General features: G+C 45.1%; 2 protein-coding genes across 4 annotated transcripts in view; one reads left to right on the top strand and one right to left on the bottom strand.

Moving 5' to 3' along the window:
• Positions 1-5,852, top strand: part of ULK1 (unc-51 like autophagy activating kinase 1) — a 112,071-nt gene extending 106,219 nt beyond the window's left edge. Inside the window, exon 28 of the mRNA XM_079956516.1 lies at positions 1,195-5,852. Coding sequence (XP_079812642.1) covers positions 1,195-1,250 — 56 coding nt within the window. The 3' untranslated portion in view covers positions 1,251-5,852. The remainder of the gene's footprint in view (positions 1-1,194) is intronic.
• A 5,828-nt stretch (positions 5,853-11,680) lies between these two features.
• Positions 11,681-22,085, bottom strand: LOC307204920 (uncharacterized protein). Of its 3 annotated transcripts, none has more exons than XM_079957079.1 (10): positions 21,580-22,085; positions 16,088-16,167; positions 15,942-15,973; positions 15,671-15,787; positions 15,423-15,502; positions 15,192-15,300; positions 15,015-15,098; positions 14,674-14,778; positions 14,339-14,390; positions 11,681-14,220 (listed from the first exon to the last, which is right to left on the bottom strand). In XM_079957079.1, exons 1-10 carry the CDS (start codon positions 21,855-21,857, stop codon positions 14,195-14,197), a joined length of 963 nt encoding a protein of 320 aa, XP_079813205.1. In that variant the 5' UTR covers positions 21,858-22,085; the 3' UTR covers positions 11,681-14,194. The 3 variants fall into 3 exon arrangements, with proteins under 3 accessions (XP_079813205.1, XP_079813206.1, XP_079813207.1); XM_079957080.1 differs by lacking the exon at positions 21,580-22,085 and adding an exon at positions 20,579-20,834 and having other exon boundaries at positions 11,686-14,220; XM_079957081.1 differs by lacking the exons at positions 11,681-14,220; positions 14,339-14,390; positions 14,674-14,778; positions 15,015-15,098; positions 15,192-15,300 and having other exon boundaries at positions 15,323-15,502.
• Between the last annotated feature and the right edge of the window lie 1,762 nt (positions 22,086-23,847).

Raw genomic sequence — 23,847 nt, 5'->3', positions numbered from 1 at the left:
CCAAGCCTTTAACGTGGCAGGTTGTGCCCCGTGAAACTCGCTGCCAGCAGTGATTCAGCAGGAACCAATCCCTCCTTTCATTAGAACATCTGTTTTTAGCCAATCAGTATCTGTTGGTGGTTTTATGCTGGTTTTATTGTGTGTTGTACTCGATGTGTTGGTGTTGGACACGGGTGGTGTTGTCTAAACCACTGAGCCTTTTGGGCTTGTCAATATTAAGGTTGGCGGTTCGAATCCCCATGATGGGGTGAGCTGCCATTGCTCTATCCCAGCTTCTGCCAACCTAGCAGTTCGAAAGCATTCCAGCACAAATAGATAAATAGGTACTGCTGCAGCAGGAAGGTAAACGGTGTTTCCGTGTGCTGTGGTTTCTGTCACTGTGTCCTGTTGCACCAGAAGTGGTTTAGTCATGCTGGTCACATGACCCGGAAAGATGCCTGCGGGCAAACGCTAGCTCTCTCAGCCTGAAAGCGATATGAGTGACATACCCCATAGTCGCCTTTGAATGGACTTAACAATCCAGGGATCATTTACCTTTACCTTTTACTCTGTCTTGAAGTATGTTTATAAAAGTGTGGATTATACATCCATCCATCCATCCATATGCGTGCCTGGTTCACCAATAATGCTAAACTCCCCACCCCCAACATCTATGCAGCTGAGACAAGGAATAAAGCAATCTTTTGTTTCACTTGTCTTGATTCCTGGCTTTATCATTAGATATGAACCAGGATTTCATGATTCCAAATGCATGCAATTGCGAAAGAAGCCACCTTCAAGCTATGGGTTACAAAGCTGTCTAATTCAGCAAACTAGAGTTTACCTTAAACTACAAGTCTTGGTTTGCACATCACGACAAACCAGCAATTGGGGAAAGTGAAACTGAGAGTGCTCAAGTCCAAACTTTTGCTCAGACTCCCAAAAGCTCTTGCAGATGATGCTCAAACCGGCCTTCCTCAGCGTGGTGTACCCGCCTGATGTTCTACTTCCAGCTCCCGTTACCTCCAGCAAACATGGCTAATGGTCAAGGTAGATGGGGAGAGGACTCCAACCATGTCTGGGGGGCATAGAGATTGAGACGGCTGTGCCAAACCATGGTTTAGTGTTGTGTTTGAACAAGGATGATATTGGTGTTGCTGCAAGGACAGCTGACCCCCTAAAATCTCATTTTCCCCATTTCCTTTCTCTTTCCAGGTAAAATGTGTATTGAACGCCGGCTGTCAGCTCTACTATCCGGCATTTGTGCATGAGGAAAATAGCCCTTAACTCTGCAGGTGATCATTTTCCGTCTCTAAGCACCTGCTACCAAGATGGCAAAGCACTGTATGAGCAAGCCCGTCGGCAACGAATTTATCGGATGTCCATGGCAGTTTCCCTGTTTTGGCGTCCTTCAATGAGAACTTCCCCTGGGTCGGACATGGAATTGCTACAATCTTTGTGTGTGTGTGTGTGGCCACAATACAAACCGGGGAAAGATGGTGGTTGATCCAGAAGGCTTGTTCCCCTTGCCCCAACTCACCATCCGGTGGGAAACAGCTGGGTAAAAAAGGAGGATCAAGCCCTCCTTTCATGCCTGTTTTCGGAGAGCAAAGTTGCTGCTGAGCTGGCCTTGCCTGGAGCACTGAGGTCCACTGCTGGCGGTGAATGATCCAGACATTTCTGCTCTTGGAATGAAAGAGATTTATCCAGAAGGGGGAATGTCCCTGTTGGCCAGCTCTGCAATCCAAGCCCTCGTCTGCTGATAGCCAATCACTTGGGAGCACTGTTCCTGCTACGCCTCTCATTGCTCGCCGTACGGGAAGAGCAACAGCGGTTATGTGGCCAGCATGGAAGCCAGAAGCTCACCTTGCTCTGAGAAATTGTGGCTTCTTACGTTATTTTTCCCCCGCTGCAATGCTGGAAATCTTGAGTTCAGAGTACATGACAGACAGAAGCAGGGTGGTTTGGGGTGGGAAGCCGTTCCTCATTTCCTACGTGGACATGGGCAGAGCTAAAGAGAGCTTGTCTATCCAGACTGCAGCACTGGGACTTGAACTCCAAACTCTCTTGCTTTGGTCTCAAGCAGCCAAAATGTTTTTTCTTCGCCCAAAAGGGAGTCGTTCAATAGATGCATGCTTGCAGCCCTCTCCTCCCATGGCCTGCGTCTAAGCATGAGAAAGCATCTGTGCTGCTCTTGGCTGTTGCCCAGATAAGCAATCCCTCCTCCCAGAAGGGTGGGAAGCAATATAAGAAAAACACACATAACACGCATACTAGCTTTGTGAATCAAAGGAGCACTTTACGGACAACATGAACCTGAGCTTTGGATACTTGGCAGCCCCGCAGTGATCCAAAAACGTCGCAACTTCTAGGAATGCTGTTCCCCTGCCTTTCGCCTGCCCTCCCATTGCCTCACGCGTTGTTGGTTGTTAGTCTGTTGGGTGGTTGTTGTGGTTGTTTTAAAAGAAATTGCACTACAAGTATGTATGTGTTTTTGTGCGCGTGTGTATACATATTCATATATATTACCACGTTGATATATATTAATATGTATATGGTATATAATATATAATGTCACTCTATGTGTTATCTGTACTGTATTTTGTGCTTGTGAGGAGAAAAAGAAAATTAACAATCAAGCAGTCTATGTCCTTTTCATGACCAGCGGCGCTAGCGTGAAAAAAAATTCAGTACCATTTTGTCTTTTCCTTTTTTAAAAAACGGATGTGCTGTTTGGAGGTCCAGGTTTTTTGAAAACTCAAGGATGAGATCTCAATATTGTGCATGCTTCATTCCTGCCCCCTCCATTGTTTATAAAAACAAATCCCCCCCCCCTTTTTTTTGGCTGTTGCTGTTAACCTCTTCAAAGTTTTCTCTCTCTTCCCCACCTCGATTTAAGGCGACTAAGCAGCCAAAGTGAAAGAGGAGGCACACACTGTGTGTGTGTTTCATGTAGGGCTGTGCTTTGTGTGTGTGCATTTAGGCTTGGGGGTGTTGTGGCTGTAAGCAAATGCCTGATAGGCTACCTTTTTTGAGTGATGTCCTTCACGCCCCACCCCCCAGCCCTTGTGCATGGTTTTAATACAACTGATCCAGTTTGCAGCTGTATTTTGTCTGTGCTGGGCAAGAAAGCCTCCTTGGCAAACAAAACCTGGATTTCAGGCTTTTGTTTGGTTTTGTTTTTCAAAGAGTGGCTCAAGTATATCTATTTGCACATGGTTCGCTTTTTAACACTTGTGTGTATCCCCCTGAAAATATGTAAGGGACAGCCGTACTGACTTTGGAAACCCTGTTTCAAAGCTCCTTGCAATAGGTGGGGAATCATTTCTCACACTCACCCCTCCATGTGTTCAATCAGCACATTTTGATGGAATCTGTCGCTTGCCCCCAGCCCTTCAGCATGGCTTCTCTTATCTTCCGCTTCTATGGCAACTCAGCAGTGCCTAGCACAAAGGAAAAATCCTCCGTCCTTCTGATATGATACCAATTTCATAAAGGCTTGTCACTTGTAGTTATGGAGCCGGTGGTTGCTTGTGAAAGGGGTTCTATGCTGGTACGATTCACCCTGTAGTATTCCACACACACACACACACACACACACACCCCAAGTTGGATTTGAAGTTCCTTAGGGTGTTACTGTGCACCTACAAGTCTTTCCTTAGCTTGGCAATGCACGTAGTAGGAATCCTACGCAAAGCATTTCAACATAGGATGACCCCCCCCCCCGTCCTCCTTTGCAAGGACTGCGAGGGGCAGAAGGGAGATCAGAGGCCTCACAAGTTGTCTCCCAACAGCAAACGGGCCACTTGGACACCATCTTCCCTGTTATTGTGAGAGCTGCATTGTATTTCTATTTAAATTAATCATTTCTAGATTTGCATGGATATTACCCCATGCAAATGTTATGTCCTCTGTTGCCCTGTTGGGTTCGGTACGGTTGGCAGTGCATTTTATCTTTTTGGCAATGCCACAGTGATCAACCTAGCATGCAAATGTGCATGTGCACATACATACACACACACACACACACACACACCCCTCTCGGGCTCCATTCATTCTGACACCTGCCTGCCAAGCAAAATATTAACAAAACTGGTCACGACGAGTGCCTGCAACAATGCCAGAGACAGAATGGGGGAACAGAACCAGTAGATAAAAGTAGAGACTCAAATCACCCCCACAATGTGTTTCTTTCTTCCTTCGTTCCTACTTTTATCATTTGTGTCCTTTCCCAGGTTCTCATGTTTCTCCACTGCCTGATAATTCTGCCTTTCCTCGCAAAAACATAGGCTGCTAATGCTGGGCATTTCAAGTTGTCCCAAGCTATTGCGTGATAAATTGAGTTTTAAACCATTCATCTGAGTTTGCATCTGTTTCCATCTAAATAGGATGGCAGTTGTACGTGTGTGTGTGTGTGTTGCAATCAGACCATCTTAGAAAATGCATGCTCTTTAAATTTTTAGAAGAACTTTAATAATAATAATAATAATAATAATAATAATAATAATAATAATAACAACAACAACCACCCATGTTGCCCAGTGAATTTGATGGTGCTTTTTCCCAGTAGATCAGGAGGTTTTCAAGCTGTTCATTCAGCTGCTTGACTAAACACTGCATCCCTAATCAGCTGACCCTCTTACATCCCTTGTGACGAGATCTCTGACAGCCTTGGAGTTGGTTCTGTAGAAGAAGGTCCACTGGACCCAGGTGAGAGCAAAACAGACAAGCGGAACCATAACAGCATGGCAGCCTTAAGAGAAAGAAATTGGTTCACACCACTGGAGATGCTTGTGAACCAGGCCCAGTGCCAGCATGGAGGATCCTTGAGAAGCTGCTGTGGTCCTCGCCTGCTCAGGCCTGCTCCCATCTTTCCTCCAGTCAGTGCCAGGCACCCAGGCCCTTGTGGGGGCTGCCAAGCTTAATTCCATTGGGTTCACCCTCCTGCGTAGGGACCCACAGACCTAGGAAAGGGTCCCATTACCCCAGCCATCGCTTCTTGCTCTTCCCGACTCCCCAGTACTCAAGCCAGTAGCTTTGCTCCAAGGTTCGCTTCACAAAGAAACTACCTTTTCCTTTCCAGCTGTTTCTGAAAGGCAGTTATTTAGAAGCCAGCTTTCAAAAGCCGTGGGGTTTAACACAGCCACCTATTCTCTGCCAGCTCTGCACTTAGCTTTCCAGCTGTACGTAGTTACTTGAATGTATCAAAAGTTGTCCACAACCATCCTAGTTGCTCTCCCCATGTCCCTCACATCACACACAAAAAAAGATTATGTGGTTTACAGAACATAGATAGATAGATAGATAGATAGATAGATAGATAGATAGATGATATAGATATATTTTCCTCAATACTTGAAATTTAGCCACTGCGCTTGGATTGCAAATAGTAGAGGCAAGTTATCTCTTTTTGCCACCATGTGGGTGATTTTAATATTATTTTTCAATCTTAAAACTGCACGCAAGCATGAAACGTCAGGTGGGTGGGTTTGTGTTTGTGTGCTTTTGTTTTGCTTTCGGTGGGAAAACTAGTATTTATTGCTTTGATCAAGGAATAGAGGAGAGGTTTGGGAAAGAGAGCAAGGAAACCAAGCAGAAGTGGCTAATCCAGTCTATTCACTCTCATTCATGGGTTTGTTACTGTCTCAGCGTCCTGTATGTAGCGTCCTCACTAGATTTCAAGGAACCTCAGCCCTGATAACGTGTATGTGAGAAAGTGTGCTGTATGGGGTTTTTTCCCCCACATGGTTATGCTTGATAACTTGTTGGTTGTTATTTTTTAAAATTTCATGTTGTGTGACTTTTTTTTTTGTTCGTTCTTGCTTTAAATTGTACAATGCCGACTTAAGAAAATAAACTGATTTTTAATTGTTCGTTCTTTGTGTGCGAAGACCGCTAATGTACCTTTCCATCTGTTCACAAAAAAGGGATGTTTTCTAAAACACAAATCCAGCTACACTAGCATGAGATGCACAAGGACTTTGAGATACCCAAAGAAACTAGCTAGCTCCCCTCTAAATCTGTTGTGGGAGGTTACACCAACACCCTGTCAAGCCTAGATCCAGGAAATGCTCATAAGCCAATGTTTCATTTTTATATAATTTGGTATAATTTTTATATAATTTTGTACAACCCCCACCCCCATTAAAATTCTAAAGTGATCTTAGACATGGGTGTATTGTGCCAATAGCTTATCAGCAATTGCCTCTTAATATGGGAGCACCTCTGGTTTAAATGATGTCAATCGGATAACAGCTTTTTGGGTACTCTGGATGCAGCCTGTGTGTGTGTGATCATGATTGTCGTCTTCTGTAAAAGTACGTTCCCTTGGCCAAGGCTGAATAAAACCAGTGAGAAATGTGTACAATTCAACCCCACACATCTCTGCAGACTGAAGCTGACGTACAATTTGACCTCTGGGGCAGCTTAGCTGCGATGGAGGAGGCCTGAGAAGTTTGCCGGGAATCTCAGAAGGGGAGCCTGTTTGGCTTGAAAACCTAAGCAGACGTTTCCCCTTCAGAAGTGTGGGAAGAAATCTGGAGTAACGGAGGGGCTTGTCTTAAGGTTACCAGATTTTTTTCAATGAATCCAGGGACACTTTTCAACTTCAGTAGGAGTGCTAGGATTTTGTATGGGGACTGATTTGTAAATCCGGGGACTGTCCTAGGAAACGGGGACATCTGGTAACCTTAGGCTTGTCGTTTTCATGGGCTGCATCCCAGCAAAGAGTATTCCATGGCAGACTAGTACTAGCAGCGGAGGCATCATATGGAAGGATTGCCAGTTGCCATAGGTAGGTTTCCTTCCCATGAATTTGTCTGGCCCCCTTTCCAAGGGCATCTACATGAGCGGCCATTGCCACCACCTCGTCTTTTCCAGAGCAGGAATGATGACCAATAGCACCAGGGTAGTTCACAGACCTTCCTCCTTGCTCTGCCCCATGCAAGCCTTTCAAATTCACTTTGTGACAGATTAGCGTAGTAAGGGGTGTCAGAGAATCAGTGGCCGCCTTTTGGGTTTGTGTGGCCATGGGGTCTATCATCATGACCTGCGCTACAAATTTGACCACTGCACTACTGATTTGCCATGTTACTGATTTGCCATATATTATTGGGGCCTGCCTGGTGTTTTTACATGACTAGAATGTGTGTGTTTATTTAAAATGCATCTCTGGGTTATTTGTGGGGCATAGGGATTCGTTCATTCCCCCCCCCCCCAAAAAAAAAATACATTCCGGCCCACCACATGGTCTGAGGGACGGTTGACTGGCCTACGGCTGAAAAAGGTTGCTGACCTCTGAAATATCCTACTGTATAAAAGTAAATTTTGCAGTCATTGCTTTACCCACAATTGCCCCTGGCGTGTAGCGGCTTGTGCAGAAGGGAAGGCACCCCTCAGGCTCAAAGGGCTTCCCCAGCCCTGGTTCACAAAACAGGAAATGAGAGGGCATACTGTGCATTTAAAGCATATCTCCCTCACCCACCTGCATTCTGGGAACTGTGGCTTACCCCGAGAGCTACAGTTCCAGCACCCCTAAGCAAACTACAGCTCCTGGGATTCTTGGAGGAGAGTGGTGTGCACTAAACGCATGGTACCCACAGCAGGCTTTGCAATCTCCCCTAAAAGCTGCTTCCTCCTGCAGTTCCACAGGTCGGTTTGGAGGTGCGGGCTGCCCTCTGCTGCTCAGTCCTAGCATTTTGGGGAAAGAAGGTGAGATTCTTGCAATAGCAAAAGAAGCTCCATCTGCACCAGTCTGAAAAACGGCCTCTTTTTTCACTTGCTCCTTCAGCCTTTTCAGACGAACCATAAGATGTTTATGCTGATCAGATTACATGCCGATTACATGTGAAATCCGCCTTTCTACTAGCTGGCACAGTGAAGGTTTCACAACCAATTAGAATAGGTGGTGATTTGCTTGGCCATATGGCTTTTGGGTTATCCAATGTTTCCCCCTGTCTCTTAACTGCACTTCTGTGCTGTTTCCTATGCCCCTTCCAGCTAATCTCTGCCCTGCTTTCTTTTCTGCCTTGTTTATTTTATGTTGCGGCTGCTGATCATTTCTGGGTGTAACTTTCTCTCCTGAGGGCAATTTACTTGGAAGAAAGTCTCTTTGCACTTCGTGGGGTATGCTTCTGTGTTGGAGTGCCTGAGACTAAGGAACACAGGCTGGAATATCCTTTATTATTCACTTGTAGGATCGCTGATCATCAAATCGCATTGTTAGCTGCATTCGGAAGTGAAGTTTAGCTGGAGTGCAGTAGCAGTCTAACGATGCCCTGAAACCACAGGCATTTTCCTTATTTTCAATAGGAAACAATGATAGAAGGAAGCGTCAGCAGATTTTATGCAATGCTTAAACACTGAACATGGGCTTTTCTTTTAAATGAGCAACATGACTCTAGACCTGAAAAACTAATAGGCAGAATTTGTGGCCCTGGTCTAATGATAGGTGAGAACAGTGAACAGACCCTCCATAGTTCTACGCTTCAGGGTTTCAGCAGGCAAAACAGATTTTGAAAATGTGTATTTTCAGCTGTGGTGCAGGTGTGCCTAAATGGATTGTGGACATTTCCTCCCACTTCTGGTGAGCCAGGGTGGCTCAGCAACGCAACTGGTTGTCTCCGGTGGAGGGGAGCTCCTCTTTCACCTTCACGGAGCCGCCATCCCTCCAGGTGATGAGAGTCTGAGTCCAACCCTGGCAGGCATGTCCAAAGTCTGTTTCTGGGCCTAATCTGGCCCGCCAGTCGGTTGAATCCAGCCCCTGTAGCAGTTTATTTTGTGGGGTAAAATCCTAAAAAAAAGCTCAGCTTCAACCCTAAAAAAAGCTCAGCTGGGGTAAAATCTACCACAGCACTGACTGCAACATGGTCACTCCCTGGTGGTGAGCAAAGAGGACCTGTAGCCAATCTAAGGTTCTGCACTTGGGCAGGAAGAACCAGCTGCACCAATATAAGATGAGGGACACCTGGTTTGCTGGTAGGGAAAAGGATCTAGGGATCTTAGTGGACCACAAGCTTAAGATGAGTCAACCTGAGAGAGATGCAGCAGCAGCAAAAAATGCAAATTCTCTTTCAGGCTGCAACAACAAAAGCGTCCCGATCAATGGAAGGCAATAGCACAATGAAATTCAAAACAGTAACAATTTACTGAATAAATGCAAATGTGCATTTATCCATAATCCATTAAAAAATATTTATTTTTATTCCATTCTCTTCCAGTTCTTTTTCTTCTTGACACGTGGAGTTACACAGGGAGTAGATCATATAGCCTAAGGAACGGAAAAACCCCAAATTCCATGAGATCTTTTGAGGCAAAATAATGTTAACAATTTTTCAGATCTCTCTCTGTCCCCTGCCCTGTCCTGTCTTCTGCAAAACAAAGGTGTCAACCCTGTACCCAGACAGCAAGACCCTCCCCCCTCGGCCTCCCTGAGGTGGTCCAGAGGAAAGAAGAGCAAGGCATAAGGCACCAGCTGGGCTGCAGGAGTTGCCAGAAGGAGGCCTACAAAATGCCACCCAATCATCTTAGGGACTCCACTCTGCATCTGTGTAGGGTTTACTCGGGAGCCTTTTCTTCCCCTGAAGCCATCCGATGGGATCCCTGTCAGTGTTTGTAAAAATAAATAAATAGGAAAGGGTTCTGACCTCCCTTTGTCTCCTCAGACCCTTGTCAGCATAAAAGAGTCCACAATAATATCCTTGCAGAGTGCTTTCTGCTTTTATTCTTAAAAGTCTTTGTGCAAAAGCGACTGACCAACTGTACACACCTCAACACTACCAGCTTTCACTAACTAACCAACCAACCCAACACCAAACTAACATTTCTCACTCTATATATACAACCCGTTGCAGACCACTGACTCATGCTGACCCAGCTTTTTTAAGCATTAAAGAAACTGCGGCCATTTTAGCCGTGATACCCCTTCTGTTTCTTAAATGCGAAAAACCCCAGCAGGTCAAATACATACATACATACATACATACATACATACATACAGTACACTATATACATAAACCCAGTTTTGTCATCAGTTCATTATGACATGTTGCTGGCAAAGGCTTGGTAAACGAATCAGCAATCTTATCCTATGATTGACAATACTCCAGTTTGATTACCCCATTCTGTACACAATCTCTAACATTTGCATGACGGATAGCAATATGTTTTGATGCGGATTTCATTATTTCCGAGCCCGCTAACGCAATGCACGATTGGCTATCTTCATACACTTGGATAGGCAAATCTACTTTACAATCTAGATCTTTTAGTATCTGTATAAACCACATGATTTCACTGCATGCTAGCGACAGGCTCCCATATTCTGCCTCACAGGATGAGGTCGCAACAAATCCTTGTTTCTTTGACCTCCATCCAATTATGGAATTGGCAAACATCATAACCATTCCACTTGTAGATTTTCTAGTAGCTACACAGCTTCCCCAGTCCGCATCAACAAATACTTCTAGTTTTTCGTCTTGTGTACTAGATATCTTCAAACCTACATTTAATGTCCCCTTTAGATATCCAATAAGCCTTTTCAAAGCACACCAATCAGCAGTACTGGATTTAGATACACGTTGGCTCAGAACATTTGTAGCGCATGCAATGTCTGGCCTTGACCACTGGCTTAAATACAGCAGTGATCCTATTTTTGAGTGATACAACTCAGGCTGATCAAATTCATCCTCACACACTGTCTTTGGGAAATCTGGTGTCATGGGAGTCTGAACTGGCTTGCAGTTTTCCATGCCAAACTGCTCTATCAAACAAAGAATTTTCTCTTTCTGGCTCAATAGGAAGCTTCCATCAGCTTCCTGACTTACTTCTACTCCCAAGTAATTGCTTACAGGCCCTAAGGCTTTAAGCTTAAACTTCTTTTCCAGTTGACTTGTGAGCTTCTGTATCTCATCCGTGGAACTCCCTGCTACAAGCAAATCATCAACAAAGACTAAGAGCATTAGATATTTGTTGCCTGTCCCCTTGGTGTACAGGCATGGATCAGCCACACTCCTTTTAAAACCAAGTTTTACAAGGGCTTCATTTAAACACTGGTTCCAACACCTTCCACTTTGTTTGAGACCGTAAACAGCCTTTTTTAAAGGCCAGACTGCACCATTCCCTCTTCAAACCCAGGGGGTTGTCTCATCAACACTTCATGGTCTAAATTTGCATGCAGATATGCAGCATCAACATCAAAATGGTGCACTGCTAATTGTCTTGCAGCAGCAATAGAGAGCATTAAACAAAAAGTTTCACTCTTTACAGTTGGAGAAAACACTTCATCATAACTCTCCCCTTTAATCTGAGTGAACCCTCTGGCTACTAATCTGGCTCGAAAACGTGGTTCCCTTTTCCTTTTATAAACCCACTTGCATGACACCACTCTGCCACCAGGTGGCGGCATTATGACCTCAAACACTTTGTTACGTTTAAAAGAGTCCATTTATTCTTTCATAGCTTGTTCCCACAAAGCACGTTCCCCAGCGGGTAAGTCTAAGACTTCATTATAACTTGGTGGTTCCACACAACTCACATTGCATACTCTCACTCCTCCTAGGGTCAAACGCTGAGGAGGAATGCTGGGAGTGCCTAGGCACAACTACTTCTCTCCCCCCCCCATCTCTGGGTCTTCTTCCTCTTCCTCTATAGAAGTATTATCTATTGCCACATCTTTTGGAGAAATCTGTGCCTCCTCCTCCTGCTGCTCCTGTATTGTCAATGGCTGAGAAGAAGCCTCTTCTCTTACTTGCAGGGGCAGTAGGCAATCTGGGTTGGCATGGATCGCAGTCCATCCTGTCCTGGTCAGCAAAGTCTGTGCTTCGTGACAGAACCACGCGTTCTGGGCGTAAATTGAAACACCACCCTTTGCCATAGGGTTGATATCCCACAAACCGCAGTCTCTGCGCTCTAGCGCCCCCTTTCTGGTGCTGAGCTTTGGGGATATTTACATGAGCCCAAGAACCCAGTTATGAAGCATTGTCCACTCTGGTTCTTTCCCAAACAACACACGATAAGAAATATCTTTTATAGAGCTAGACCAGGTTCTATTAATCAAAAAGTTTCCTGTAAGGAAAGCCTCACCCCACAGCCTATGGTTGTTACCCAATCCTGCATCCACTAGTAGGCAATCCTTTACTGACTGTATTACAGCCCCACGTCTTTCACACAGACCATTTTCAGCAGGGCTATAAGGGTTAGTCAAACGGTGAGTGATCCCCTTACGTCGCAACCATGCTCCAAATTGTTTGTTCAGAAAATCTGCGCCCCTGTTTGCAACTGCACAACAGGGTGAACGAAGAGCTTTTCAGCTTGGACAACCCATTCTCTGAATGTGGGGAAACACTCCGATTTCTGCTTTAACAAAAACAACCAACTAAAACATGATTTATCATCTATTACCAGAAAAGCATATCTGGCGCCCCCTTCAGTCTTCTGTGGAAAAGGGCCTATCACGTCACAATGGACAAGTTCTAAAACATCTTTAGATACTCTGTCACTTTTAGAAGCCAAAGGCTTCCTCTTAGATTTGGCCATTTTACATACATTGCAATCTAGGAAACAGTTACAGCTCTTTACTTTTAGGTTCTTGCACACCTTTTGCATCTCTGAAAGCACACGGAAATTGGTGTGACCCAGTTTTCTGTGCAGTTCATGTACACACCCCTTATGAACTGGCAAATTATCCTGAACCACCTGGGCTGCTTTAACAGGCTTGTCCTCCATTACATATAACCCATTTTCCAACTTTGCATGGCCACATACCTGAGTTCCATTCTTTATCAGACAACCATCCTGCGTGAACTTAACACTATACCCTGCATTAATCAGACAGCTTACAGACAGTAAACAATAGTCCTAGCTGCTGACAAACAGAGTCTCTGATAGAGTAGTGTTCAAGCACTGCAGGAAACATGTTCCCTGGCCATCAATCTTGCTTCTACAATCATCAGCAAGATAGATTCTTTTCCATCAGCTGGCTTCCCCAGGGTCTTAAAGTCCTCCCGACTGTTGCAGATAATCCTGCTGCTACCAGAGTCCAGCAACCATGTTCCTCGAAGTATCTTCCTCTCCTCTCGTCTCGAGAAAATGCAGACACAAGTTGAGCAGAACACGTGTTCTTCTTCCCTGAAGAGAACCCCTTCTGCTTACATTTCTGCGCCGATTGCTGTCTCTGCTCCATGTCGTCTCCTGGAGGTCTTGCCCTGCATTGACGTTGGAGATGCCCGGCGTGGCTGCATCTATAGCATCTCCTCACCGCCATGGCCAAGTCCCAAACTTGGCGTTGCCCCATTGGCAGATTCTGCTGCTGGCCCCCTCGGCTATAACTCCTCCGCTCTTGGAGTTCAGCCTGTCTGTCTGACCTTTCTGCTTCTTCGGTCAATCTTCCAACCACATACTCAAGGGTCAGATCTCGGGGACGCATACTCTCCATGCTGTTAATCACAGGCAACCAGCTTTTAGGCAAACTTGAAAGGATAACGTAGGTTTGGTCAGTTTCATCCTAACGCGTACCTCTCTGTTGTAGTTGAAGAAACAGAGATTTCAGCGTTTGAAGATGAGTTGCCAAACTCTCACCTTCTTTCATAACAGTCCTGAACAGCCTTCTGGTCAGAGAAATTATAGTTCCAGCAGTTTCTCTGACATGCATTGCCCTTAATAAATTCCAGCATTCAAACACTGTGCTGGCATTTGCTACCTGAAATAACTGAGAGTTGCTCAAACACAGCATAATTTGGGCACGAGCCCTTTCATCCAGCCGTCTTTTCTCAGTAGAGTCCCATCTCAAAACCTCAGTTTCAACACAGTCCCACAGTCCATCTCTTCTTAAAAACTGCTGCATTTTTATTGACCAACTCAGCCATTTGCTTTCTGAGAGAAGTTCAAAAGGGATGCCTCCCCCAATATTTACAACTTGGGAAGACTGGAAATCTGCCATCTCTGCTGGTGCTTGCTGAGCCCCTTCTGTGGGGTCTCCAGCAATCTCTCCTGACTCTCTCTTTAGAGTCCGACTGGACAGTCCTGGCTGGCACTCACCGGCTTCTAGCTGCTGCCTCTGTTGACCCTCAGGTCCTGCCTGGCTCTGCAACTGGTGTAGCCGCTCTGTGAGTCACCTACTGTGGTCCTCTAGCAGTTCAAACTGTTCCAGTAGCCGAAGCTGAGTGCTTTCCTGATCCTCAGATCCTAGCCGCTCCAGCGTCGCTGCAGACAGTTATGGCTATATGTCTTCAATTATGATGTCATCTGGATGGAAGAGAATGAGAAGAGAATGCAAATGAAAATGAAAATGAAATGAAAATGAAAATGAGATTTTCCCACAGGCCTTTAGCCAAAGGTCGCTGTCTCCAGGTGTGGGGCTTACCTTCTTTTGGCTTCCGGCGGAAGTAAGCCAATTCTGGCCGAACGACTGTCATCTGCAGAGGAAAGAAAAATCGGGGTCAGATGGGAGCAAGAGAGCACAGAAACAGCACCAAGTCAGGAAGGACAGGTCTCCCTCTGTCTTGGGCCCAATCCCTTGTTCCTCCTGGGCAGAGGTGGAAGGGCAGCAGCAGGAAAGGGGGCAGGAAAAGCCTCTAGCCTCATCCTGGCCCCCAGGGACACACCCCGCAAATTCTGCGCTAAAGATCACTTAGGGATGTGATCTTGGGGGGGATGGAGGTAACCAAAGAAATGAATAGAAGAAGGCAAAGTACTTACTCTGAGTTTTGGATATTTCCTGGCAATGGCCAGCAGCAAAGAGATGCTGCTGGCCGCAAGTTGTTGCGCCTCCCCACTTTCCCCCAGGGCGTATCCTCGGAGGTCCTGCAGGAGGAAAGAGCATTTCAGAGTCAGGGGGCCAATCTGGGCCAAAGCGGCCCCCACTGCCCCCACCACAGAGTCCCTGGCACTTCTTCACCATGAGGGGTTGCCAGCTTTGGTCTTGGACCAAATTGGGGGCCAAACAGGCTCTGTGCCCCAGAAATGGGGCAGTCCATTGGGTAAGGGACGGGGGGGACGGACAACCTTAAAATCACACCTGATGCCATCGGGACACTTACACTCAGAAGGTGGAGGAGGGTGCCAGGGTTGGGTGCTTCCATAAGAAGACTACCCAAGAGAAGCCGGTAGTGCCTCTTCAGTTCCTGCGGGAAAAGAGAGAAGAGAGTTGGATTCTGCAAGGGTGTGACGAAGAGGAAGAAACAGAATGTGAAGGGAAATCAAAACAAAGGACATACTTGTCTCTTCTCCTCCTCCTTCTCCTCCTTGGCCCCACTCAGCACCGCCTCCAACATTCTATGCAGGATGGCACTCATCATGTCTGAGGTGAATTTGGGCCTCATCGTGCTGCAGAGATGAAAGGGAGAGTGTTAGAGTCTCCCTTGCCCCCTTCTCCCTCCCGCCTGCTCTTTCCCCCTGGAGTTCTGCCCCCCACCCACAACCCCATCCACGCCAAAGACCCCACTCACCTTAGCTGGAGGAGAGCCTCCAAGGCAAGGGCCAGGGTCAGGGGGCAATCCCTGAAGTGCTCCAAGGGCCCCAAGATGTCCTGCAAAAGAACAGAGGAGGAAAATCAGCTCCGACCCCAAACACCAGGCTTGGCTTTGCAGGGGAATGGCAACCCCATGGCCTAAGCCGGCAGGGTCCTCCTCCCCACAGATGCACAGCCCCTTCCCCCCACCTCCCCGTGGGGGTCCCTCACCCCCCCATCACTCACCAGAATTTTATGGGCTGTCTCCTCCTTGGAGCAGTTCAGGGATCGGAGCCCCCTGAGCTCAGCTGCCTGGCAGCTCTCAATGACGCCCAGGATGTAGCGCTGCTCATCCTCCAGCAGCTGAAATGCAAAAGTCAGGCCGTCAGTTCCTCGTGAGGGGAGGGCTTCTCCGCACCTGAGAGTGCAGAATGGGGGGCAAAGAGCCCGGGGGGGGGGACAGCGGGGGGCAGGTCTGAGGGATCCAGTCCCTGCGCTTGTTTTCTCCAATACTCACCCCTGGGGCTGGGACATGGAACCGAAGCAGCACTGCAAACAGAAGGACAGGGGAAGAGGTGAGTCCTCTTTTGCATCCTCGGACTAGTCTTCCCCCATGCCCATCCCTGCCCTCCTCTGTCCAAAAAAGGAGGGCCACTGGCTTACCTGGCGCCACGGGCTGCTCTGTGACTGGCTGGGGGGCCACCCTGTGGCAGCGCCTGAAGAGGCGTCTTAAGCACCTGATCCTAGAAGAGATGAGCGGAAAGAGTGACTCAGATGCTGGCAGCCCCAATTCTTGGGGGGTGTTTGGGTGTGAGGAGGGGAGTCTGGAGAAAACAGTGAACCACTGCCGAATTGGCAGAACAGAAATATGTATGTGGAGCCTAATTGATCCTTGCCGGCCCACTCTGACCAATTCCTTCCATCTCTCTGCAGTTCAGTGACCTGAAGGGGCATCATCAGAGCCTGAAAGAGGCAGCCCAAAGCATGAAGGGCTGGCAGAGAGAGAAAGGAGGTCCCAAGTGCTCTGGGTTCAAGAGCTACCGCCATGTCAGGGCCCAGAGACCCTGGCCCCCTCATTCATGCAGTCAAGCAGTGTATAAATTTCATGAAGCATTGTTACCAGAATTTTTGGAAAGGGTGGTGGGGGTTTCGCCCTCTAGCAGGCACCATACCCCCCTCCGACCGTACCCCAGATCAACACCTTCACGTCTGCAAATGTCCCCACAAAAGACATCCTGACACAGTCCTTTCCTTTTTCTATTCCAAAGGCTGCCATAAATAAGGGTAGAATATTTGCCCTAATGAAGGCCGAGCCTTTCGCTCGCAAGGCGCTCAACCAATCCGCTCAGACTATCCAAATATCCAACAGCAACCAATGAGCGCCACGAAACAGTGCCCTCCAGCCCAACGCACTGACAACAACAACAGAACAAAGCACACAGGCACTGCAGCTGCCGACCAGCCGTGACCTCTGCTCTACAAGTAGGAATTCCCACTGGGAAAAGGGGAAAGTCAGAACCAGCCACGAAAAGCATTCTTGGTCCATTGAAACTAGTCTTTCAAGTTTCAGTCTAGGCTCTTGAACTACCAACCCAGCTGTACGCTTGTGAAACATGGACCACTTATAAACGCCATCTCCAACTCCTTGAAAGATTCCATCAATGGTGTCTCCGAAAAATGTGACACACCACTTGGGAAGGCAGGCGCACTAACACCAGTATCCTGGAAGAAGCAAAGATTCACCAGTGTTGAAGCAATGATTCTTCAACACCAACTTCGTTGGACTCGTCATGTGGTTCGGATACCTGATTATTGTCTTCCAAAGCAACGGCTCTACTCCAAACTTAAAAATGGAAGGCATAATGCTGGTGGCCAACAAAAGAGGTTGAAAGACTATCTCAAGGCCAATCTAAAAACATGTTGCATAAACAAAACATAATACAAAAAAGAGTAAGAGAGGCTAAAATCAAGCATTTACAAGAAGAAATAGGCAAACAAGAAAAATTATTAGCGAAAACACCAAAAAAGAGATCGCAAACCAAACCATTAAAATATTACAAACACAGCACTCAACGCTCTTAAATGATGAAATAGAAAGAAATATAAAATGGATGAACAAAAATCATTTGAATTTGGAAACAGACCAGGTAAATTACTTGCATGGCAGATAAAGAAAAGACAAAGAGAAAAACAAATAAAGTAGTATATGAAGGAAAAGCAGTGGAGACGGAAGAAGGAATAAATAAATGCTTTGTAAAATACTTCACCAATCTATATAAAACAGGTGCAGAAACTCGACAACAAATTATAAAATATCTTCAAGGAAAACAAATCCCCAAAATAGGTGAAACCAAACAGAAGCAGCTAAACGTACCAGTAACAACAATGGAGATACAACAAGCAATTTCCAATCTTAAACTGGGGAAGGCTGCAGGTGCAGATGGACTATCTGTGATACACTACAAAAGGTTAGAAGATGCTATAACAATGCCTTTTTAAAAATTAATGAACGAGATCATGCAAGAAGGAAAAATACCAAAGTCGTGGCAAGAAGCCAATATTGTATTAATTCACAAACAAAGCACAGCTAGAGAATTAGTTAACAATTACAGACCCATATCATTATTAAATAATGATTATAAATTGTTCGCGGGGATATTAGCACATAGGCTGAAATCGGTCCTAAAGGATGTAATAGACCAAGACCAAGTAGGATTCCTCCCAAATAGGCATATAATGGCAAATAGGAGAATAGTATTTGATCTAATTGAATATTTGGAAATGAGACCCAACAAAAAAGCGGCGTTTATGTTAACAGATGCCGAGAAGGCTTTCGATAACCTATCAAGATCGTTCCTTCAGGAAGTAGCAGAAGCAGTAGGACTGGGTGAAAAATACTGCAGAGCAATAAACACAATATATGAAAACCAGCAGGGATGTTTAATAATAAATGGTGAAAAGACGGATCCTTGAATTCTAGAGAAAGGTACCAGGCAAGGATGCCCGCTTTCACCATTACTTTTTATACTAACTTTGGAAATCCTGATTTTAGAAATAAAGAAAGAAAAAGAGATAAAGGGAATTACATGAGGCAAGGATGTTTTCAAAATTAGAGCTTTTGCGTACAATATTATATTAGCACCTGAGGAGCCAGAAACCAGTCTAACGAAAGCACTGAGGATAATGAATGAGTTCGGGAAAGTAGCAGGCTTCAAGATAAATATGCCAAAAACAAAACTTATGGTAAAAAACATACAGGAATTAGAAAAGAGCGAACTACAGGAGAAATTGGGTTTGGAAATTGTTACAAAAGCAAAATATTTTGGTATAGAATTGACGATGAAAAATATTAATCTATTTGGAAACAATTATGAAAAAGCCTGGAAGGAAAACAGAAGAGATCTAGAAACCGGGAGTAGATTAAAGCTGACGTTAATGGGGAGAATATCTATAATTAAGATGAATGTTTTACCCAAAAAGATATATTTGTTCCAGACAATACCAATAATAATGAAAGAAAATTGTTTTGATGAGTGGAGAAAAGATCTAACAAAATTAATATGGCAAACCAAAAAACCCACGCATAAGGTATAAACTATTAACAGATAAAAGGGAGAGAGGAGGACTGGCATTACGAAATCTAAAATTATATTATGAAGCAGAATGTCTGGTGTGGTTAAAAGAATGGATTATATTGGAAAACACCAGTATTTTAAATCTAGAAAGTTTTGACATCAGCAGACCTTTGATGGCAGACCTACCTAGCATACGAGAAGGTTAAGGTACATAATGGCTTCAAAAATCATATACTCAGAAATTCATTGTTTAAAGTTTAGAATAAACTTTAGAATAAAGTTTAGAATAAAGTTTAGAATAAACTTTAAAGTTTTAAAGTTTAAAGCTTTGGAATAAACAGCTATTAGAGCCACAAATCCCTTTATGGATCTCTCCATTAGAAGCCCATGCAGTTAAAAAACACAATATGAATCCGAACTGGGCAACATATAGACAAATACTGGAAGAAGACCAAGGAAAGTTAAAATTAAAAACATATGAAGAATTAAAACAATATGGGATGGATAATTGGCAATATATACAGTTAAAGTGTTTAAAGCAGATCAAAGAAAAGGTTTTGCCAAAGAACAATTGCTATTTAGCACCATTATATTATGAAACAATAGGAAATTATTATCAAAAATTTACACTCTATTATTAGACTATGATTTGATGAAGAGGTAAAAGAAATAATGGTCAAATGGGCACAAGATATCGGCCATACTATATATTTAGAACAATGGTAGAAACTCTGTCGCGAGGATATTCACTTTGCCCACCAACCCGAACAGATAAGCTTCAGGATTTTTTATCAAGGGTTTGTTTAGCATTTTCTTAAGTTCCTCATGTATTATTCCTCAAAACTTCTTTATTTCCTTGCAACCTCACCACATATGAATTATCATTCCAGGTTCTTTGTTACATTTCCAACAAAGGTTGGATTTGAATTTATAAATTTTGACGAGTTTAACTGGTGTTAAATACCACCTGTAAAACATTTTAACCAAATTTTCCTTTATCGTATAGCAGGTGGTAAAGCGAATATCCTGGCGACAGAGTTTCTCCCATTGTTCTAAATATATAGTATGGCCGATATCTTGTGCCCATTTGACCATTGTTTCTTTTACCTCTTCATCCATAGCGATTGTTCTTTGGCAAAACCTTTTCTTTGATCTGCCTTAAAACACTCTTTTCTGCTCAGAAGGAAGATGGCGACCAGAGGAGGCACTTGGGACAAGGCTAGGGGCAGCCATCATCCCTGAAGCATGAGACCACGTACACAGCAACCCTTCTGCCGGGGTGATCATCACTGCCCTCCTGGTCTCAGAGTGCCAGACAGGTAGCCAGCCATCTCAAGGACAGGAGTGGATCTAACCTACATGGATTGGGGACTTGGCCAGGACAAGAGGGGGTACTCAACTTGGCTGGGAAACAGGAACATGTATATATTTTTCTTTGTTTTATTTAATGGGTTTAAGGTGGAGGGCAAGAGAGGAACAGGGACAAACCTGATACTCAGGTGTCTGCCAGAAAAACCTCCCAGTTTGTGACACACACACACACACACCCCGGATATGAAGAGAAAGGGATGCTACTTACAGCCTGCCCATGTCGTCCACAAAAACCCTAACTATTCCTCTATCTAAAAAATAAACAAATATATACAGACTATGCACAGGTGTGCACAAAAAAAACAAAACAACAAAAAAAATTAAAACAAAGAACAAAAAATAAAATAAAATAAATAAAAATGTTAAAAATAAAAGAATAAAAGAAAATCAAAATAAATAAAATCAAATAAATAAAAGTAATAAATGAAATCAAAATCAAAATAAGAAAACGAAAAAAGAACAAATCGCTACTCCTCCTCCACTACTACGCCACCAACTGCTACCACCAACTGCCACCACCACCTCTAAGCTCTCCTCACTAACCCACAACGGCCGCCTGCAAGTCAGTGGCTTTTAAAGGAGAAGCAAGAGATGTCACAAAGGAGGGTGGGTCCTTGTCACCGTGGCAACCCCCCACCAGGACCTGGCCCCACCTGGCCCCTCCTGAGTGGTGATGCTCCTCCGTCAGAACTCGGAGGCACCTGCTGTTCCGCCTGCAGAATGCTCTAATCCCAAACTCTCTAGCCCTACGACTGGCTCTGCCCCGATAAATCCATTTGTTTCTAATGTGCTTGGTGGCTCTCTTTTTCTACGTTTGCTGCGGGGGGCTTAATAATATCACTACCCCTCTGCACTCTGTGAATTAAGCAGGGCATGGATTTGCAAGCATTTGTAACTTCTGCCACATAATTTTCAGGTGGAACTCAAATCGGGAGAGAAAAGGGTAAATGCAGCCTGCTCTTTCCATGTGGGTGGCACATTTCGTGGCGCATGCAAGTTTAACGGTGGGCCATAACACTAAAGGCAGACGCGTTGGGGACCTGTCTGGCCTAAGTGGGGAAAGGAACCATCAAATTCACTCATAAAACCTCTCTGGCATGGGAGCACATGAATTCCAGAGCCATGGGCACATGAATGCTTCACAGTCTGTTGTTTTTCTGCAGAATTCACATTTGGAAATATGCCCAGTCAACTGCAAAGAGCACATACCTGCTTGTTTCCAAAGGAGTGCTAAAATCAATTAACAAGTCCTCAAAGAGGCAGGCCTGTTCCAGTCCCCCCTCAGATAGTCTCAAAGGGCGAGGAAGCCAGTGCAAATTTATCCGCAATTTCAGCAGAAGTTGTGTCTCAAGAGTGCAGCAGCTACCTTTGGGCTGACAAAAATTCTGGCACCTTGGCTGAGTGTCCTGGAGCATGCACAGAAATCCTTGACCTCCAAGGGGGATGTAGCATTCCAAAGACCGTAGGGCAAATGTGTTCCTGAGCATATGCAGAATCCTTTTCCTCTGGTGAGGTGTGGGGAACCTTTAGCCACCCCAGCTCTTGCTAGACTGCAACTCCTCTCAGCTCCGGCAAGCAGGAGTTCAGCAACATCTGGAGGGCCAGAGGTTCCCCACACCTGAGCTAGAGACTGTGCAGGTATCTGTGGATTCTGGAGTCCCAGAATTCGCCTTAGGTATATTTTTCCATGGATGTTAGTGACTTCACCTGCCTGATGCTGCATAGGAGGTGATGACCTAGGATGAGATGGCTGGCAGGTACTCATGCTACGGCCTGCCTGACTTGCTTGCACAGTAAACGGGAGACGACTACTCTGTGTGTAATCTGATCACAACAGTGAAGAACAGTAGCAACTTCCCCAAATCTCTTGCTAAGCAGCAAAACTCTGTATTGCTGTGTCTGCCTGCTGGCATTCACAGCAGAAATCCATTCGTACTTCTGCCTCTGTTTTGGTCTCTGAATGGAAGCATGGTTCGTATCCCAGTACTGACACCAGTGTCTGTTGACCCTTAGCTGTGGATTCCAGAGTTTTGCAGGAATGGGTAACTTGGCAGCATTTTAAACAGCTCTTGTAAAGTTGGAAAGGACCACAAGGGTCATCTAGTCCAACCCCCTGAAATTCAGGGATCCTTTTGCCCAACATGGCACGGCTTCCACCCTGGGATTAAGAGTCTCATGCTCTACAAACTGAGGCGTATGTTCTGGTTTAAAATAAAAACAAATTCAGCTGATCTTAAGAAAGACCTTCAGCTGTGGATTGTTGGTTGACACTGCAGGGGTGTGTGAGGGACAGTACAGATCCTCCAAGTGTTTCTACTTTCCAGGGACAGTCCTGGATTTACAGAAGCCATTCTGGTTTCTGATTTGATCCTGGAAAGTCCTGCTTTTCCTTAGGACGCCCCTATTTTCATTGGAGAAATGTTGGAGGGTGTGGTATGATGTCCCTGTTTTGATCAGAGAAACGTTATGAGGGAATGGAGTCGTGCGATCCTGGAGCCAAGAAGATCAAGTAACTATGCAACCTTTAGAACAGTGTTTTTCAACCACTGTTCCGCGACACACTAGTGTGCCGCGAGATGTTGCCTGGTATGCTGTGGGAAAAATTGAAAAATTCGAAAGATTTTTTTTTTAAAAAAATTAAATTTTCGCCCACTATGTGGGCACCAGACTGTGTCCTGGGTATGGGGGGTGGGGTTTTTGACCCCACCCTCGGCCAGCAGGGGCGCCGATTGGCGCTCCTCAGGGGGACACACTCCACTTTTCTGATGTCCGGGCTGTGATTGGTCCAGACTCCAGCCTGGACCTATCACAGTAGGACATCATCTTCTGACTTCCTTCCCGCCCGAGCACAGTGTGCGCAGCAGCGGAGAGAAGAAGACGTCGCGACTCGAGTCACCAGGAGGACCAGAGAAGTTGTCATTTTATTTCTCTTCAGTCTCCACTGAATGCCTTGACTGGGTTAGGGACCCTTATAGCTCAGCATCAGTTGGTGGAAAGGACATGACTTTACAGGAGCAGGAGGAACTAACTGAACTAAGACAAAATCGTGGTTTCAATGGACAGTTTTTGGTTGGATACTACCAAGGAGTTCCCCCTTCTGGCAAACAAAGCTATTTTGACATTGCTCCCATTTTCCACTACATATCTGTGTGAGATGAGCTTTTCAAGCATGATTGCTATAAAAACTAAATACAGAGAGAGACTGAGAGCTGTTGACGAAGAGCTACGTGTGTGTCTTTCTTTGATTCCAGCCAGAATATCAGCTTTGTGTTCAGCCAAACAGGCCCAGGTTGCGCACTGAATAAAGTATTTTATAATTTTTCATATTTCTGTTTACTTACTATTTCATAATAAAGTAATTATAAAATACTTTATTTGTGTTTATTTGATTCCTATTCAAGAGAATTACTTTATATATAGTCAATATAGGCACAGAGTTAAATTTTCTTAACATTTTCTAATGGTGGTGTGCCTCGT

The sequence above is a fragment of the Podarcis cretensis genome (genome assembly GCF_951804945.1).
Source record: "Podarcis cretensis genome assembly, chromosome: 16".
NCBI classification, from domain to species: Eukaryota; Metazoa; Chordata; class Lepidosauria; order Squamata; family Lacertidae; genus Podarcis; species Podarcis cretensis.
The sequence above is the reverse complement of the archived record's forward strand: the minus strand, read 5'-3'. Positions and strand labels throughout refer to the sequence as shown.

Bases quoted from the DNA above. Each gene is read 5' to 3' on its own strand.
- LOC307204920 (XM_079957079.1), bottom strand. From the start codon at position 21,857: ATGCTCAGGAACACATTTGCCCTACGGTCTTTGGAATGCTACATCCCC. The intron at 15,099-15,191 runs GTATGTCCTTTG...CTTTTCCCGCAG, and splicing joins AGGAGGAGGAGAAGAGACAA to GAACTGAAGAGGCACTACCG. The intron at 14,779-15,014 runs GTAAGTGTCCCG...TTCCTCCTGCAG, and splicing joins CCCTCCTCCACCTTCTGAGT to GACCTCCGAGGATACGCCCT.